General features: G+C 36.3%; 1 protein-coding gene across 4 annotated transcripts in view; it reads left to right on the top strand.

Annotated features, from left to right (window-relative positions):
* Positions 1-19,444, top strand: part of PPP4R3B (protein phosphatase 4 regulatory subunit 3B) — a 63,494-nt gene that overhangs the window by 8,481 nt on the left and 35,569 nt on the right. For all 4 annotated transcript variants that reach the window (XM_027131703.1, XM_027131701.1, XM_027131704.1 and 1 more), the window contains exons 3-6: positions 3,657-3,755; positions 12,137-12,760; positions 17,738-17,815; positions 18,903-19,019. In XM_027131703.1, coding sequence (XP_026987504.1) covers positions 3,657-3,755; positions 12,137-12,760; positions 17,738-17,815; positions 18,903-19,019 — 918 coding nt within the window. The remainder of the gene's footprint in view (positions 1-3,656; positions 3,756-12,136; positions 12,761-17,737; positions 17,816-18,902; positions 19,020-19,444) is intronic.

The following is a 19,444-nucleotide window of genomic DNA, read 5'->3' as shown; positions in this document are numbered from 1 at the left end:
TGATACAGTAAAGGCTAAATTGTCAAGCTTCTCTAGCTCATGTCTTACTCCCATCCTGGACTTGGACATAATCACCTTTTTGTTTGTTTTTTTTTAAGGACGAGACCAATTATAATTCTCCCTGCAAGCTCATTTTTAAATCTGACTTCCATAGGGACATAGTGGTGATTAAGTGTTTTAGTTAGTAGAAGAAAACTCTAAGCTTTCCTTGGTTTAAACAGAGGCATTAATAACGTCTCAAAGACATGTGTGCCACGCACAGATTAGAAAAAATATGTCACAGAGTACAGTGGTTGAAACAGACTTTACTATGAAAAATTGGGCTTGACTCAATCTAGGCTTTTTGGATATATAGGAAACTGTGCCACTTGACACTTCATTCTGGTTTCAGTATTCTTGTGCCATCTCTATATTCTCTCACCTAGGAACTTTGACCCTTGGAATAAGCAGTTCTAAGGAGTTGTTCTTATGGGTACTTTTTTCTGAGACAGTAAGATGTGGAGGAGGAGGAAAAGGAAAGATGCATTTTGTCACCCATTTGGGATAGGTGCATAGAGATGGAAGGTGCCTACTCTTGATGGCACTTCCCTATCCTCTGTTTACCAACTAGAGATACAGTTCGGTCATGTTCTCAATTTTGACTTACCCAAAGAATTACCCGAGACCCTTGTTAAAAATAAGGATTCTTGGGGCTTCCCTGGTGGCACAGTGGTTGAGAGTCTGCCTGCTGATGCAGGGGACACGGGTTCGTGCCCCGGTCCGGGAAGATCCCACATGCCGCAGAGCGGCTGGGCCCGTGAGCCATGGCCTCTGAGCCTGCGTGTCCAGAGCCTGTGCTCCGCAACGGGAGAGGCCCGCGTACTGCAAAAAAAAAAAAAATAAGGATTCTTGGGCTTTACTCCAGACCTGTACCCAGGGGAGAAGCATGGGAATGTATGTTTTTAACCATCTGCCAAGGTCAGTCCTCTTTGCATTGAAAAAGGATTCTGAATATAAATTCTATTTAGCTTCTGGGATTTTGACTGGCTTATGAGTAAGAGTTTACTGTTAAGAATGGGAAGGAAAGAACAAAAGAAAATGATAGGAAGAAGGGGACTCAGTTATCTTAATTCAGACTTCGTTGCTTACCTCGACTTTTCTCTCAGAAGGTAGATTGGAACCAAAATGCAAAGGGCCTTGTATGCCTGGATAAATGGTTTTGAATTTCATTCATTCTGTTGTAATAGTGATCTCCAAAATAGAATGAATGCACAGTATGAATCATTGGAGAAGAAACCTGTTTATTGTATCAAAAGGAGAAGTTGAATTTTGCGAATATATAATAAAGTCATGCGGTCAAGAGTCAAAAATAAGAATAGTATTCTGAGAGAAGAGTAACGTTTCCATGAAAAGTGTTCTCCGCCTATTGTGAGTTATAGCCTGTATGTGCAGATAACTGTTTACAGATATTTTCCAATTTAAACTAACCTGTAACCCTAACAAAAGGAGCATGTGCCTTAAAATGGGTTGAAAACAGTACTGTAAGTGCAAGTGAACAAGATAATGGTCCAACTGACATTTACACTCCTAGTGTAATCTGTCGGGCAAGTGACAAAGCCGAAATAATGATAAAATAGATATTACAAAAAGTTTCCCCTCCCCCAAAATTCAGAATTATTAAAAGGATGTCACTAAATACGGATTTGTATCTCCTATCACTTATGGATATACTGTGCCCTAACAATATTGGGTCTTAAAATTCTAAATAATAATGCTATGGAGCCATTGCAGTTTAAACATTTTTAAATATTGCTTATTTAATCTTTGTATAAGCCTTTTAATTTCTATTTTACTGTATGTTTTATAAAATATGGCTATAGTAATATTATACTTCTGTATATAATATGTAAGTAATTTGAGGCACACGGTTTTTAAAAGTTTGGAGAGCACTGTTCATGTAGCTGTTTTGAGGAGTGCTCTGAAAAAACAACTGAGGAACTGAGGAAAGAACATGGAGCTTGTGTGGGTGCCCTAGTGCTTTAACTAGAATAGCCTTGTTTTTATCTTTTTTTTTTTAATGGAGATTCTTACTAAAATTTTGTTTATAAAAAGCATTCTACTGGTTTTTTAAAAAGATTTCACAACCTCTTCTCTACATGGTGGAAGCCACTAAAGGTTTTTAAACAACCTGATAAAATTTTAGAATAGCTGATGGCAAATATCCCTTCCAAGAAGCATGGTCAGCCAGAAGCTAGAACACAGATTTTCAGTGTTGTTCTTACCTGATCACACAACAGATAAGTATTCATCTGAGGCCTAGATTAATTAAGGGATGAGCTACCAAAGTATTGAAATGTTTTCATTTTTAAAACTTTGTCTTTATTAATCTGGGGCTAACTTTTTTCTTTTTTTTTGGCTGCGTTGGGTCTTCATTGCTGTGTGCGGGCTTTCCCTAGTTGCGGCGAGCGGGGGCTACTCTTCATTGCAGTGCGAGGGCTTCTCATTGCGGTGGCTTCTCTTGTTTCAGTATGGGCTCTAGGCGCTCGGGCTTCAGTAGTTGTGGCGCATGGGCTCAGTAGTTGTGGCACACGGGCTTAGTTGCTCCGCGGCATGTGGGATCTTCCCGGACCAGGGATTGAACCCGTGTCCCCTACATTGGCAGGCGGATTCTTAACCACTGCACCACCAGGGAAGTCCCTGGGGCTAACTTTTAATTTTATATATTTTTTAATATCAGCATAATATTTATAAGTACTGTCAGCTGAACAATTAATAAATATAAGGTGCTTTCATAGATTATATTTTTGATAATTAGGGAATAAACTTAAATGTGCTTTTTTTTTTTAAATCAAAGTTTTGGCCATATTAAACTTTCATTATTATGTATCCTTTAAAAGTCCATTTCATTTAGGTGTTGCATAGTGATTTTCGTGTTTAAACTTGAGTGTTTTAATTTAAAACCAAACCTTAGTTTTTAATAAGGGAGTTGACAACTTTTCCCTAAAGGCATAACCTTTTGGGAGAGATATAATTAAGGACATCCAGAAAAACACTTATCTGAAACTGAGGTTTTTAATTTTTTACTATCTAAGCTGCTGAACTAGGTGCTGTTGGTAATACAGGTAGAGCAAGTATTTTCTGTCAGCATTGTTTCACATTCCTTAATATCCTGAAGGCTTTTCCAGATTTTAAAAAGGCAAAAATAGAAAGGGTCAAACCTTAGGATAATTATCAGCTATTTAGTTAGCCTACTGGTAACCAGCTTGAAGGGAAAAATAAACGGGTAGGTGGTTAGTGAGTGGAACAGCTGACTTTCTGGAAACAATAGGAAGTAGATGATTAGAATGTCTACATGATATTTTGGCCAAGAATGCTAGACTTTCCATTAAACATTATCTTGGTAACATGAGCTAGAGCTTGCTAACATGTTTTAATATTTTTTGTTTCAGAAAATTGCTCACTGTCATTTTCAGTACCAAAGCTATGACTTCATTGCCAGATATTACTAAAATTTCAAAGGATAACAAAATACAGTTATATGATGTCATTTGAGTGTACATTAATTGCACTTACCTGAGGGCATTGCTGCACTGTTTCCTGTCCTCTTGATTTTTATTTATACTTTGTAGTTGTTTCTTTTCTGGTGTGCTGATACAGAAATCTTTATTTTTAAACAGGATACATTAATTGTTTGGTCAGAAGCTGAGAACTATGATCTGGCACTAAGTTTTCAGGAAAAAGCTGGCTGTGATGAGATCTGGGAAAAAATTTGTCAGGTAAGGTTATTTTAGTAATGTTTAACTTAAGTTTGCATGCATTCATGATTTATTTTTTTCATTATATCTAACAGATGTGTATTAGAATGGGGAGAGATAATATTTTCATGTGAGAATTTGATAACCTAACCTACAAATGTCTCCTATGTTATACATCAAAATTTTTGAAATTTTTTTTCAAGTTGTAATTTTGTTTTACCACTTTAGATTTTGATAGCATATATTCATAATTAATACCCTACAAAATGTCAAGATCTTCTAACAGAAAAAAGGTTAAATAGTTATGTTCTAAGGCTTTTAGACTTTTCTTTAATATTTGGTCACCTGTTTGCATAATGTTTATGGATAACTGTGTGCCAGACACTAATAATCCAAAGTGCTCATGACTTCAACTCAGAAGGAATTTACAGTGTAGCAGGATATAGGATAGGTGGTAACTCTCAGGGTAACTAGAATTTTTTTTTTAAGTGAAGTATATGTTTCAGTTGTGCCTTGGAATTTTTTTAATGAAGTTTTTATTTTAGAAGTGTCAGATTTATGGAAAACATGAGCAGAAAATAGTTTCTATATACTCCTCTGCCTGATATCTCCTCCCCTCACAGTTTCCCCTATTAAATAGTTTTCCCTATTAGCATCTTACATTAGTATACATATTGGTCACAATTAATGAACTAATATTCATACATTATTATGTATGATTATTATTTATACATTATTATTAACTAAATTCTACATTTATTCAGATTTCCTCAGCTTAAATGTCAGTGTTCCAGAATCCCGTTCAGGGTACCACATTACATTTAGTAGTTATGTCTCCTTGGGCAAATCTGGGCCATGACAGTTGGTAAATCATAAAATTCATTTTTAATTACTATTTTCTGTAAATGGAGATCACTGTGTTTCAGTGGTTGCCTAGGCTAATCTTCTATTACAGGTTTTTTAATATAAATTTATTTATTTTTGGCTGCGTTGGGTCTTTGTTGTTGAGCACCGACTTTCTCTAGTTGCGGTGAGCGGGGGCTACTCTTCGTTGCAGTGCACGGGCTTCTCATTGCAGTGGCTTCTGTTGCTGTGGAGCGCAGGCTCTAGAGCGCAGGCTGAGTAGTTGTGGCACATGGGCTTAACTGCTCCGCGGCATGTGGGATCTTCCTGGACCAGGGATCTAACCCATGTCCCCTGCATTGGCAGACAGATTCTTAACCACTGTGCCACCAGGGAAGTCCCTATAGTGTTTTTTGACTGTCGTCATTTCACTTATATCAGCTTTACCTCTAAGGATTCTTATCACTGAAGGTTCTTTTTTTTTTTATTATTTATTTATTCATTTTTGGCTACGTTGGGTCTTTGTTGCTGCGCGTGGGCTTTCTTTAGTTGCGGTGAGCGGGCTTCTCATTGTGGTGTCTTCTCTTGTTGGCAGAGCACAGGCTGTAGGCACGTGGGCTTCCATAGTTGTGGCTCGTGGGCTCTAGAGCGCAGGCCCAGTAGTTGTGGCACGTGGGCTTAGTTGCTCCACGGCATGTGGGATCTTCCCGGACCAGGGCTCAAACCCGTGTCCCCTGCATTGGCAAGCAGACTCCCAACCACTGTGCCACCAGGGAAGCCCTCACTGACGGTTCTTGAGTTAGCTTTATGGATCTGACCACAAGCATTCTTTTTCCTTGGTCCTCCCAATAACAGTGCCAAACAGCGTAATAAAGTGGCCTACGAAAGTGTAGTAAGAATCTTACCATTCCATAGAAAGTTTATTTGACACATGGCTCTAGATCACTAAACTTTTCTTATCTGAGAGTAGATGGTTTGTTTCTTTCCTACCTCCTATCTGATTATGTATGCATCATGTATTGCTGGAGCATTATTAGTATACATACGTACTAGAATTCTAGTTGATGAACAGTTGAAAACATTAGTAAATATGCTATTTCTTTAATTTGTACAATATACATAAGAATATAATCCTAATTGTTTTGTTAATATTTCACCTTTTTGTTTTGCCTGTTTTTAAACCTGTGGATGGTGATGGCAAGAAGGTCTTCATTTTTACCCTTTGTTATCTCATGTGCTCTCCAAGGATTGAGATTGAATTTTATGTTTGCAAAGTCTTCTGTAAAGTGAGGTGTAAGATCTAAAAAAAAGGGACCTCTATTGCAGACATACATATGCAGTTCATAAATACTTGCTGTTCAGTTCTTAATTCAATAAACTTAAACCATGAATTCATTCATCTATGAAATGGGGGGAAAAATATTCCATGTAAATAATGAAGGCAATAATTTCAAAATGAAAGATTACTTTTCCATAATATTTATAAGGCTGTTCAGAATATTAATAGCAGTATATAAAGACTAATCTTTTTTTATGATAAATTACTGAAACGTGATATTTTATTTTGTTTTCTCCCTCCAATACCAGCATGGCAACTGGCACACGTTGTGTATGTACTCGGTATATATTTGAAGAATGAGTGAATAAAACAGAAGACAAACATCTTATTTAGAACTAGGGTGTTGAATTACATGCCTGCTAGAACATAAATTTATATTGTGGTTAATATTTTCCAGTGATCAGCATATTCAGTTATACTTTGCCCCACTTTTCCCCTCCCCACACCTCAGCACATGCCGTTTAATATATATTCTTGGATATATATATATATATATTCTTAATGACTTTGTACTTTTGTCTTAGAACTTTTCGCTGAAATTTGTTTTTTACTCTTTTCACTCATGTAGTTCGGGAGGTCCCCAAGACCACTCACAGGTTCACTAATTCACTAGAAAGACTTAGAGAACTCCACAAAGCTATTATACTCATGGTGCAGTTTATTACAATGATGTGATTCAGGTTAAAATTACCATTGGGAAAAGGCACATCGGGCAGAGTCTAGGAGAGTTCCAGGCATCAGTATCCAATTTTCTCTTTTCAGAATAGTCATGCAGACAGCACTTAACTTCTCACAGCAACGATGGGTGGCAACATGTACAGAGTATTACTGACCAGGGAAGCTTACCCAAACCTTTGTGCCCAGCATTTTCATTGGGGTGTTAGTCATATAAGCAGGCTGAATACCCATGTGGCTAACTCTAGCTTCCAGCACTCCCAGAGGTTGAGCTGATACTGCGTGGCCCAAGATCTCCTCCATAAACCATACAGTTATCCACACATGTATGTGGACTGTCCAGCATAGCCCAAGGTAAACAAAAAAACTCCCAACAGATAGGATATTCAGAGTGCTTAGAGGTTGACTCTCAGGAGTTAGGCAAGGTCCAAACCTTTCTTTGGGCAAGATTAGTTCTTTACTGCAAAGGCCACCCTTTGGCCCTTGGCCAAGACTTACAGCAAAATGGTCATATTTGTCTAAGCATCTACACTTAGTGTAGCATTTATATGACAGAGCAATAGTATCAGTATGAATATGCCTAACATTTGGAGGAGTCAGTCTGGGCTAGGAGTAGATTTAAAGCAACAACTATTCTATCCTATAAAGCCATGATTTACTTTTTATATTTTTGCACTATTTTGATTGCTCATTACCCTCCTTGATCTACCACAGTTTGTACCTTACGGTAAACTCGTAGAGAACTCTTTAGTATAGAAATTAGCTGATGGTTAACAGTTAGTAAGTCCACTTATTCCTCATGCCATTTTCTATCAACATTACATGCTAAGGAGGCTTTAATTCAGTTTCCTAATACATTTGATGATAATATCATCATAAGGCTTATGTACATGAGGTAGTTGGATCAACAGTGGCAATGTTATACCATATTGCGGTATGGTAGTAGATGTAACCTGAAAAAAGTAAGAGTCAGTAGATACTGGCACATTATAAGAATCCCACTCAGTCATTAATAATTGGTCCAGTTCATCATATTGTATGACAGTGTCTCCCAGGGTGGTGTCAGCTCTATCAAGTAGACTTACAAACTTCCATTCGACCTTGTTGAGTCCCAGGAGCAGTGGTAGACTTGGGAAACATATGGCTTCACCCTTCCAGGCATCTGTTACAATTGAGCTAAGAGAATATCGTCTCTTACTCTGAGCTTTTTGTAAGGCACCAGTGTTAATATTAGATTTCCTTCATTACATTACCTATTTATTTATTCCTTTGCCCTCTGTTACCATTTCTCCTCCCCATTTGTCATTGATTTTTACGCAAACATTTCCGCCTTTGAAAGCAATGTTAGGTTTGGCCACTCTGCTGGTCTAGCAAGGTTAATTTTTTACTGCACAACTCAGTACTGTACTTTTAAGATCTAGCCATGTTGCTGAGTATACATTTAGTTTATTGCTCCCAGCTACTGTGTTGTATTCAACAGAACCATACGTTGTGTTTTACTTTTTAATTCTGGGAGGTCATTGCTGACCTTTGAAAGAACAATTTCAATAAAAAGCCTGTTTCTTTGTCATTTCTTAACCCCTTATAATAAGAAAATAGAACTCCTCTCTGAAAAAGATTGACAGCTCAAAGAGCAATAAGTATCTTAAGGGGAATGGTGAATGACAGAACAAAAGAATCATTGTGGGGAGAGAAATTACAAAAACAAGGGCTAAGGGACTTCCCTGGTGGCACAGTGGTTAAGACTCTGCACTCCCAGTGCAGGGGGCCTGGGTTCGATCCCTGGTTAGGGAACTAGATCCCACATGCATGCTGCAACTAAGAGTTCGCGTGCCACAACTAAGGAGCCCACATGCCACAACTAAGGAGCTAGCAAGCCACAACTAAGGAGCCTACCTGCTGGCAACTAAAACCCAGCACAACCAAATTAATTAATTTTTTAAAAAAGAGCTAAGATAATTGATACATATTGAGCTCTTAGAAAGCATAAAATCAGAAGTACATATGGAAGTTCTAACCTCAGAAAATGGTAGAGACGTTTTCTTTTAAACAGATAAAGGAATTGAATGAAGATAAGTTGTGAGATGGAAAAGAAGAATGTTGGAGGAAGTTGAGTACTGATGGCCTCTTTTTTTCCCAAAGGGACAAAGTTCTCTCTTATGAGATTTAAAGGGGAAAGTAATAGTGTTTGACCCTTGAAAAGGGAAAAAAATTAAAGCAGTAGCTATAAGGGACTAGGATAGGAGTGTGGAAAAGAGAAATTTTCATCGAGAAGCCTACTGATAGTGTGGACTTACCATGAACCTTATCACAACAAAAGTTTGGTTTATTCCTTAATGCTGTTTTCTTTTAAATTATTTATTTTTGGCTGCGTTGGGTCTTCGTTGCTGCACGGGGGCTTTCTCTAGCTGCAGTGAGCGGGGGCTACTCTTGGTTTCAGTGCGCAGGCTTCTCACTGCAGTGGCTTCTCGTTGCAGAGCATGGGCTTTAGGTGCACAGGCTTCAGTAATTGTGGCGCGTGGGCTCAGTAATTGTGACTCGTGGGCTCTAGAGCGCAGGCTCAGTAGTTGTGGTGCACGGGCTTAGTTTCTCCGCGGCATGTGGGATCTTCCCGAACCAGGGCTCGAACCCATGTCCCCTGCATTGGCAGGTGGATTCTTAACCACTGCACCCAGGGAAGCCCCCTTAATGCTGTTTGACCAGTGTTGGAGAGGAAAGGGCTGTGCTTAACAGAGCCTCTCAGGGACCCAAGTTGATAGAGAATTCATTTTAATACTTCCATGATTATTGCAAAGTGGGAAAGAAAGGTGGCAAATCAGAGCACTGGTTTTTGAAAGCTCTTCCCAGAAGTTATACATGGCACTTTTATTGGCCAAAGCAAGTCACACAGCTACATGTAACTTCATGGAAGCAATGAACTCACGTGCCACAAGAGGGAGAGAACCAGAAATATCTGGTGGACAGCACTATTGTCATCCAGGTAGACACTTGGGTTTATGTGATGTTGACAGATTAGATCAGTCAGGGTTACGTTCAGGATGAATCCAGGAAGCTTGTAAGGGGTAATACTAGATAACAAAGAAATAAACATGTTGTAACCTAGTGGTTACATGCATGGTTCTGGAGCTGTGCTTTTATTCTTAAACATATGCAAACTATGTTCATTTGAAGTGTAAGTTAACTCCTGTTTTCCTCTTATTTGTTCTTTGTAACCTCTGATTCTTCTTCCTTCCCCTCACACTACGTTTTCTCTTTTCTCTGATTAGTGTCAGAGTCTTCTGGCTTTAACTGTTACCCTAATGCCAAATCTCTATCTTCTGTCCTATTCTTTTTCCAGAGTAGTAGGCCCACAGATTGAATTGCCAGCTGGATATTCAAACAACTCAAACTTAATAAAACTGAACTCTTCCTAGCATTCCTCTCCCACATTCCCAGCTTTTGTTAAAGAAGCCATAATCTTCCCAATGATGGGTTTAAAACTATAGGGTCATTGTGTTTCCTTCTCTGTTTTGTAGCTATCCCATATCTGTCCCAACATCACTATCCAAATTCAGTTGTTCATGTAGCCTTTGGAATAACACCCTAATTTATCTATATTTTCAAATTTGTCTCATGCAGCTGATGCCAGGTTAATTCTCTAAAGGACAGTGCTACACATTCACTTCCCTGAACAGTAATGCAGGTCTTTTAGCTTGACTTTTCATGATCTGGTTAGAGTCTACATTTCCATTTTTGCTGTTTGCCATATGCATGTCACATATTTCCATTTCTCTGGCTCTGTGCTCTTACCTTTGCACTTTGGGTACCTTTATCTCCCCTCAGAATCTTACCTATCTTTGAAGGTCCACTTAAAATCTCAGATGCCACTGTTTTTTTTTCTTTTTTTGAATTTTATTTTATTTATTTTTTTATACAGCAGGTTCTTATTAGTTATCTATTCTATACATATTACTGTATACATGTCAATCCCAATCTCCCAGTTCATCCCACCACCACCGCCCCCGCCACTTTCCCCCCTTGGGGTCCATACGTTTGTTCTCTACATCTGTGTTTCTGTTTCTGCCCTGCAAACTGGTTCATCTGTACCATTTTTCTAGATTCCACATATATGCATTAATATACGATATTTATTTTTCTCTTTCTGACTTACTTCACTCTGTATGACAGTCTCTAGATCCATCCACGACTCTACAAATGACCCAGTTTCATTCCTTTTTATGAAATGCCACTGCTTTTATGATTCCTTCCTTGTGTTCTCTGCTCACCCACACCCCAAGAGCTGGAATTTCCCTCCTCTGAGTTTCCAAGGCATTTTATCTGAACTGTTCTTATGACCTTGTTACTTATATTTTCTCTTATATTTATGTGTCATCCTCCCTAAGCTCAGCTACTCTGTTGAGAACTCAGAAGTAAAAGAAATACTCTCATTCCTCTAGGGAAAAAAAGTATCTTGTATGCATCAGTATATCCGTCTACTTTTTTCTCTGAGTTCTTAGGTCTTTTTTCATATGTTGCTTTGGTGGATTTGGAAATTTGTGGAACTTTTTCTGCTTAGGATATTCGAGATGTTTTAAGGTGGAGAAGAGAGGATGATTGCACTCTTGGATTATGAATTAGAAAAATTTATGAAAAGTAAAGTTCTAAACATTTTTTGTTAGAGTAATTCATTATAGAAAATTTGTTAGCCATGCTTTTCTTGAATCATAAAGTAGTCAGACTGAATCATAAAGCAGTTCTTTATTCATTATGTTGTGATTTTTATCTAGATAATACTTGAAGGCTTTATCACAGATGTTAAATGAATGCCAGTTTTTAAAAGAATAGACTTTATTTATTAGTCTATTTATCAGCTTCAGGCTCAGAGCAAAAGCAAATACTTTTCCAAAAGTGAATTTCGAAAGTATTTTGAGGAAATCATATTTTCTTACTCTTGAATATACAGGGAGTTGGGTTTTAATTTGGTTTGAACTCAGTAGTGTCCTTGTTAGCCAGTGTGATGGTGCTTTGTCATACATAGTAATTTTGGGGGACCAACGGAAGAGAGTTACTTTCTGCAAAATACACTCTACTAGGTAGAGTGAATTTAATAAACAACTGCAAGTGGTTATTACATAATTTAATATCAAACAACATAACGTTAGCTGAAATATTCAGGTTATTAGGGATCAGAGTTAATCTCAAGTTGTAAGTTGGGAAATTTAGAGGTGAAACCATCTGCAGTCAGTAACTTAAGACTCAAATAACTGACTCTAAACTAGTTGTATTTTCCCCCTCTAGACTTCACTTTTAATTAACAATGACTATTAGTATTGATTCCTTGAAAGTATTGATTTTTACTTAAATTCACTAGTCAGGGGACTTCCAGCAGTCTAGTGGGGGCAGGGGTTCAATCCCTGGTCGGGAACTAGGATCCCACATGCTGTGAGTCGTGGCCCAAGAAAAGAAATTTATTTTTTTTTAAAAATTGAATGATCAGTGATTTGATTCCCAAAATTCTGAATTCTTTTGTATTTTAAGGTAACCAGCTGTACTTGGATATTTTTAGGTTCAAGGTAAGGATCCATCAGTGGAAGTCACACAGGACCTCATTGATGAATCAGAAGAAGAACGATTTGAAGAAATGCCTGAAACCAGTCATCTGATTGACCTGCCCACATGTGAACTCAATAAACTTGAAGAGATTGCTGACTTAGTTACCTCAGTTCTCTCCTCACCTATCCGTAGGGAAAAGCTGGCTCTGGCCTTGGAAAATGAAGGCTATATTAAAAAACTACTGCAGCTGTTCCAAGCTTGTGAGAACCTAGAAAACACTGAAGGCTTACACCATTTGTATGAAATTATTAGAGGAATCTTATTCCTAAATAAGGCAACTCTGTTTGAGGTAATGTTTTCTGATGAGTGTATCATGGATGTCGTGGGATGCCTTGAATATGACCCTGCTTTGGCTCAGCCAAAAAGGCACAGAGAATTCTTGACCAAAACTGCAAAGTTTAAGGAAGTTATACCAATAACAGACTCTGAACTAAGGCAAAAAATACATCAGACTTACAGGGTACAGTACATTCAGGACATAATTTTGCCTACACCATCAGTTTTTGAAGAGAATTTTCTTTCTACTCTTACATCTTTTATTTTCTTCAACAAAGTTGAAATAGTCAGCATGTTGCAGGTAAGTAAACTGAGGTGTTCTTCATAATTTTGTTTTCAGATATTTAGTCCCCTTAATAGGTAAGCTGGTGTTCATTCCTTCGTTTTGAAAGATTTCTTTTGTTTACTTTAATTGTACTATCAAGCATAGAAAACAGGGCTTTATCTCATAGTTTTCTGAAGAAGAATCATTTCTCAATGTGACCTTTTATATTTCTAAATGTCCTATCATGCAGCTGGGTTTTTTTTTTAACTTTTTGTTTTTAAAAACTTGTGGTAGAGCATACATGACCTAAAATTCAAAATTTTAACAATTTTTAAGTGTACAGTTCATAGCATTAAGTACATTCACAGTGTTATGCAGCCATCACCACTATCCATTTCCAGAACTTTTTCATCATCCGAAACAGGCAGCTGTTTTTTTTAATATTTTTTATTCCATTTTGTGAGACCTAGTTATTATTGGGGATATGCGTGAGTGTGTGTGCTTAAAGCTTCCGAAATAATTCAGATGTGCAGCCAGAATTGAGAAACATTCATTAATTTTCGGTAAATGATAGATTATTTGCTATAGAAGTTGATTTTATTCTCTCTCCTTGAGTTGTAAAGTAGGAGTCTTATACCATGTTTATATCATGTTAATCCTTTATACCCTAACAGTTTGGTAAGCATGATTTTGAAGATTTTGCTTTACTTGTGATAGTATACTAACAGTTTCCTGCATAACTGCCTTTGTTATTTACACATCAGTCACTAAGTTTATTGAGCTGCTACTATAGTACTTAGTGTAGTTAGTGGTTCTCAAGTAATGTCTGTGGACCCCTGGGAGTACCTGAAGCCGTTTCAGAGAAGTCTGTGAAGTTTTTCCTTTTCCAACTTTCTGTCACCGTGAGGCTGTATTTTCTTCATGTACTTCAACCAAAACAACATATTGGGCTTCCCTGGTGGCGCAGTGGTTGAGAGTCCGCCTGCCGATGCAGGGGACACGGGTTCGTGCCCCGGTCCGGGAGGATCCCACATGCCGCGGAGCGGCTGGGCCCATGAGCCATGGCCGCTGAGCCTGCGTGTCCGGAGCCTGTGCTCCACAATGGGAGAGGCCACAACTATGAGAGGCCCACATACCGCAAAAAAACAAAAAAAACAACATATCACAACGGATTGAATGCTGAAGGAGATGTGAGAATCTAGCTGTCTTCTGTTAAGCCAAACATTAAAGAGATTTGCAAAAATGTAAAACAAGGCCACTCTTCTTTCTAAATGTTTATGATTTTGGATGATACAGTTGTTCCTCATAAAAAAATATTTATACAAACATAATAGCTTATTTTTTAATGAAAATTAATGTTTTTAAGCATCTCAGTTTTAATTATGGTAAATACTGATAAACATAACCCACATAATAAAAGCTCTTTGGGGTCCTCAGTAGTTTTTAAGTGTTTGAAGGAGTCCTGAGACCAAAAAGTTAAGAATGTCTGTCTCAGTACTTACCTATGAGATTCCATTTCATGATACTTCCAACCATTATTCACCATTATAACTTTACTTTTGTATAGGATTTACTTCCCAGATAATTCTTTCACCAGGCAGTTTTTCATTATTCCACAGTAATAAGTGTGAGGCAAGTTGGACTTACACATTAGGTTCCATTTATAATACATGGGACCCACTTTTTAAAACCATACTGTACAATTCAGGGTGCCATTTCACTTGCTGACAGAAAAAGTTACAGTCTCAGGAGACTGGAAATAAGCCCATAGTCAATGTAGTTGATATAAAGGACCCAGTAACAGAAGCTCAAGTGTAGCTTTCAAATGACTGCTTTTGACTTCAGAAGAGTTGCCAAATCCATAATAGTAAATCATAATGCTTTTTATGTTTTGAAAATAAATTATGCAAACTAATCTGTAAATATTTATAACTTTCTATGTCATTTTATACATTCTGTCATAGGTCTATTTGTGAAAGTTATACTTATATAAACCAAGTTTTACTCATTTCTGGTCCATGAAAGGCATTTTATGAAATAGCCAGATATCGTGAGCTACCTGTTGTTTACTTAAGGTTTACCACTTCGTTATCTCTTACGTGTCAGCCGTGATGCTGAATTCTGTTTTCAACAGTGTGTGAGGAGAAAGCAAGATTATGGCCATTGGCTTCTAAAGGCTCATTTCCTAAAGCCCATCTCTGAGATTTCCCTGCAGGCATTAGATGTTTCCAGATACCCATCTGGCTAATGCATGTAATGCAAGTAAAAATGTAAGAATTTTATCTAACTCGACCAAAATGAGGTAGTATAAAACTACATAGATAACTCCTAACCTAAATTAGGTTAATTAACTGAGAAATTATATGAAAGCACTTAGGATGGTCACTGGCTCCTAGTATATACTCTAATACATGTTGAGATTATCGTAACCATGATAGGGACATAAGATTTTAGTTAACCTGAATTTTCTACCTAATTACAGGTCAAAATCCCTTGTGTCCAGAATTGAGAAATATACTTTAAAATGTTTTATAAATTAAATTCCAAAAAGCCAGTAAATTGAGGTTATTTCCACATAGACAGCTATAGAGTTAAGATCCTTTTCAGAACAAGAAGTTTTAACTTCTCCCTGCACTAGAAATGATTAAGGACAGGTATCTCAAATGTTGACATTTTAGCATGTTACATAAATTTTCACTATTCCATAGATAAGAGTTGGATGAAAAACAAACCCAGTGGGATCAGTGGTTTAGTTCTTTTTTGATATATTTTGCAAGATTTCAGCACTGAACTTTCTAACCTTTCATCCCATTAATTTAATATGTAAAATCTTCCAACACCATTAAGAAAACAACTTTGCAATAATATGGTTTTGTTTTAGAGGTTTTTGGACTCAAGTGTAGGATTTAACGTATTAAATTTTGTCATACTGGACTTGGCCCATTCTAGTTTGTGTGTATATTTTGCTTTGGTTTGATTCCTACTTAGGAATCTATCCTGTATATTTTCTGTTGTGGGAGTGACAGAACTTCATTATGCAGGAGACCAGGATTCTAAATCCATCTTTATCACTAGCTAGCTTCTGATAAATCCATTCTTTGGGATGGACTTTTAAAATTAGACTAGGCAATCTCTAGGTACTCTGTTAAAGCCTCATCTAATTCTAAATTTCTGTGTCTACGTGATCCTTTTAGAATTTTTAATGTTGCATGGGTCCTAGGTTTGGGATTTTGGTTTTGTGTGTGTGCCCATTTTTACATCATCACAAAGAAAAAAGTTCGATTTCAGACTTTTTAGGAGGAGCTCATCTTTTCCCTTTAAGGTTTTGTTATCCAAAATAGTAAACATGCACAATATGACTTAAAATAATTATGATTTATTAAAAGCTCTTAAAATGAAATAGAAAAGAAAAACTAAAGTGATCTAAAGAAACTAATTACTTGAAGAACCAGGGATTTAGGGGAAATTTTCCAGCTATATCTATGATAGGCTTTAAGCTACCTAACATCGCTCCCTTAATACATTGGAACAGAGTGCTTGTGTAGAATAATATCAAAAATAATGTTAGAGATCAGAAAAGAAATATACTAGGAATCGGAAAGCATTCTCCTAGCAGACTGTAATACTTGAAATTGCTTCTGTAATACTTTATGCAGTTCTAGCCATCAGCAAACAAATAATGAATCATATAAGAAGAATTTAAATGGGAAATTGCATTTATCAAAGAACTGGAACTATTTTCCTATGAAAAGATTCTGAAAAAGTTAAAAATCTTTAGACAGGAAAGGAAGATTTAATCTGGGAGAGGTGCAGGAAGATAAAAATTTATAAAAGGTATAAGTTGAGGTAAATATGTGCTTATCCAACAAAACCTAAAATACTGAGATGAAAAAGTGATTTGAGGGATAAGTAAAAGATTATTTATGTAGTTGAACTCTCTCAGAAGGTAGATAGATGATTCAGGCCTCCATACATAAGATCCAAAAGGAGTCAACTAAATAACAAAACGAACACTATTCTGAGTCAAAAAAGGTGTTATCTGTTAGTGATGTGTCTTTGAATAGCTCCAAAGGATGTTTAGCGGGAGAGCATGTTATATTTTCCATGACCATAACTAGTGCTTTTCATTCGTTTTTTCATATGTGCTCTACCTTATTTCAGAAAGGCTTTAAGGGATTGATACCACTTCATGGATGATTCACAGTAAGAGAAAGGGCAGGTATATTAGCTATATCCTTTATATGTCATGCTTTGATTTTATTATCAACCATGCAGTTATCACTATTACAAATATTTTTAGGTTATGCTATTTTAATTACTTAAAAGTATTCAAATTATATTTCATAAAAATGAATTTTGAAGATTATTGAAACTTAAAAGCATAACTTTCTTTCAGCACACTTTGATGGAAATCTCTAAAGTAAATTTCAATATTCATGTCAGTTTTTCCTTTGTAATTTAATTGTCCATATTTATTATAGAAAATTGGAAAATACAGATGAGCAAAAAAGAAAATCACTCATAATCCATCACCAAAAGATAATCACAGTTAACCTTTATAATCTTATCACTGCCAGAATTCAGTGTTCTTTATTGCCGTGTTTGTAACTCTCATTTTTCTAATCCACTGTGGACTAATGAGATCTTCAGACTTGTTTGAATTACGTTTAAATTAAGCGTAAATAAATAGACCCTGAAAGGGAGCTAGAGAGGCTCTCGGTTAAGGTAAATAGAGTTTTCATGCATGACCTCTTGAACATCTATTTTTTATTTTTCAAAGAGTTCTTTATAGTTGAGGTTTCTGATTAAACAAGGTATTAATATGTCTAACTAATATTGAATGGTGTAGTCAAGTTTTGAAAATTATAATATGAATATACCTGGAATTTTAGGTTTTGTAATGGAATTGCTCTTAGGTTTTCAGCTATTTTTATTATAGTTTGTGAAATCATATAAATGAGTATAACTTTATACTTTTATTAAATTCATAGTAATTATTTTTTCTCATTGTAGGAAGATGAAAAGTTTTTGTCTGAAGTTTTTGCACAATTAACAGATGAGGCCACGGATGATGATAAACGACGTGAATTGGTAAGTTATTTATTACTGAAATTCACACCCTTAAAGAGCACTTACTCTTTTGGCATACACAGCTTTTAATATTGAAATTGTTAATTTAAGAGAAAAATTTTTGTAATTAGTATGAAAGATATAAACAGATGACCCTTGAGCAATGTGGGTTTGAACTGCAGGTTCCACTTAGACACAGATTTTTTTCAATAGTAAATACTACAGAACTACATGGTCCAAGGTTGCATGCGGAACCATAGATATGGAGGGCCTACTATAGAGTTACACACAGGTTTTTGACTTAGTGGAGGGTGGGCACTCCAACCCCTGTATTGTTCAAGGGTCACCTGTGTTTAAATTATACTATGAAATGATTATTTGCAAAGTTTCTAAAACTTACTGTTTTGTATATCATAGAAGTTTTTAGAGATATTTTGACGTGGTTTTATTCCTCCCAGTGAGGGAATATGTGCCTTATAAATTACAAGATCAAGACGTGGTTTATGTTAGGACAGAAGTACAAACTCACACATTTTTATGGTTGTAGATACATTATTGAGATGCTTTTTTTGTTTTGTTAAACAAGAGGTAGGGAGAATCCTTGAATAAACGAATGATGAATTGGTTCTTGGAAGTGTTTTTCTTCTTTAGAATGTGTTGGTAATCACTTTTTTGAGATATAAACCATGCTCTGGGGAAAGAGAATGGTGATTGCTGTGTACCAGCAGTTTGCCAGTTTTTCAAACCTTATAATCAGATACTAAAGAAGTAATGAAAGATTGCTGACTTAAAATCAGCCACGTCATCTTTGGTATAGTTATTTCTCAGTTTTCTCATTTATAAAATTAGCCCTTTATTCTAGGAAATCTCTAATGTTCCTTACAATTCTTAAAAATTGAATTGTGCTTTATGAGTGTTCCCTGAAAACCCAGCCACCATTTATTATAGCATGGTTTCTATGTTCTTTAGCTTTTGAGGAGCCAGGATACCCTAAAAACTCTAGGTCCCTGAGAAGGTTAATTCCACACTGTGGTAGATCACATTACAGTTTGCCTCAGAGTTACTTTTAATGTGTGTCAACTTCTCACTATTCTTTCTAACATTACAGGTTAATTTTTTCAAGGAATTTTGTGCATTTTCTCAGACATTACAACCTCAAAACAGGGATGCATTTTTCAAAACTTTGGCAAAGTTGGGGATTCTTCCTGCTCTTGAAATTGTAATGGTAATTATATAGCTTCTTTTCATGTTTTTGAAATTGTGAATTTGTAATAGATTTATATTGTGGATGGGAAATAATTTTTTATAGTAATGCATATTGAATTTTGTAATTTTAGATTATGATTCATTTGGTAGTGAGTCATAAAACCTCTTCAGATTTTTATTAACTTAAATTTGTAATATTAACATATGATTCATATAATATGGCTTCAAGTAAATAAAAATCCCACATGGTTTTACGAGACTGTTATCTCTTCTATAACAAAATTAAGTATGTTTCATAGAAACTAATAAAATACCTTTCCTTTTTTAGACCAGTGAATGGGAGAAGGGCAGACTGGACCAAGGGGGCTCGTGCTACAATATGGGGTTAAGGGAGTGATTCTCTCTCCTACTTTTGTTTATATGAGCTTTATCCACTGGCATTTA

This window comes from Aethalodelphis obliquidens, unplaced genomic scaffold (genome assembly GCF_003676395.1).
Source record: "Aethalodelphis obliquidens isolate GAN/ISIS:26980383/991018 unplaced genomic scaffold, ASM367639v1 scaffold40, whole genome shotgun sequence".
NCBI classification, from domain to species: domain Eukaryota; kingdom Metazoa; phylum Chordata; class Mammalia; order Artiodactyla; family Delphinidae; genus Aethalodelphis; species Aethalodelphis obliquidens.
This window is presented reverse-complemented; position numbering and strand designations above follow the sequence as displayed.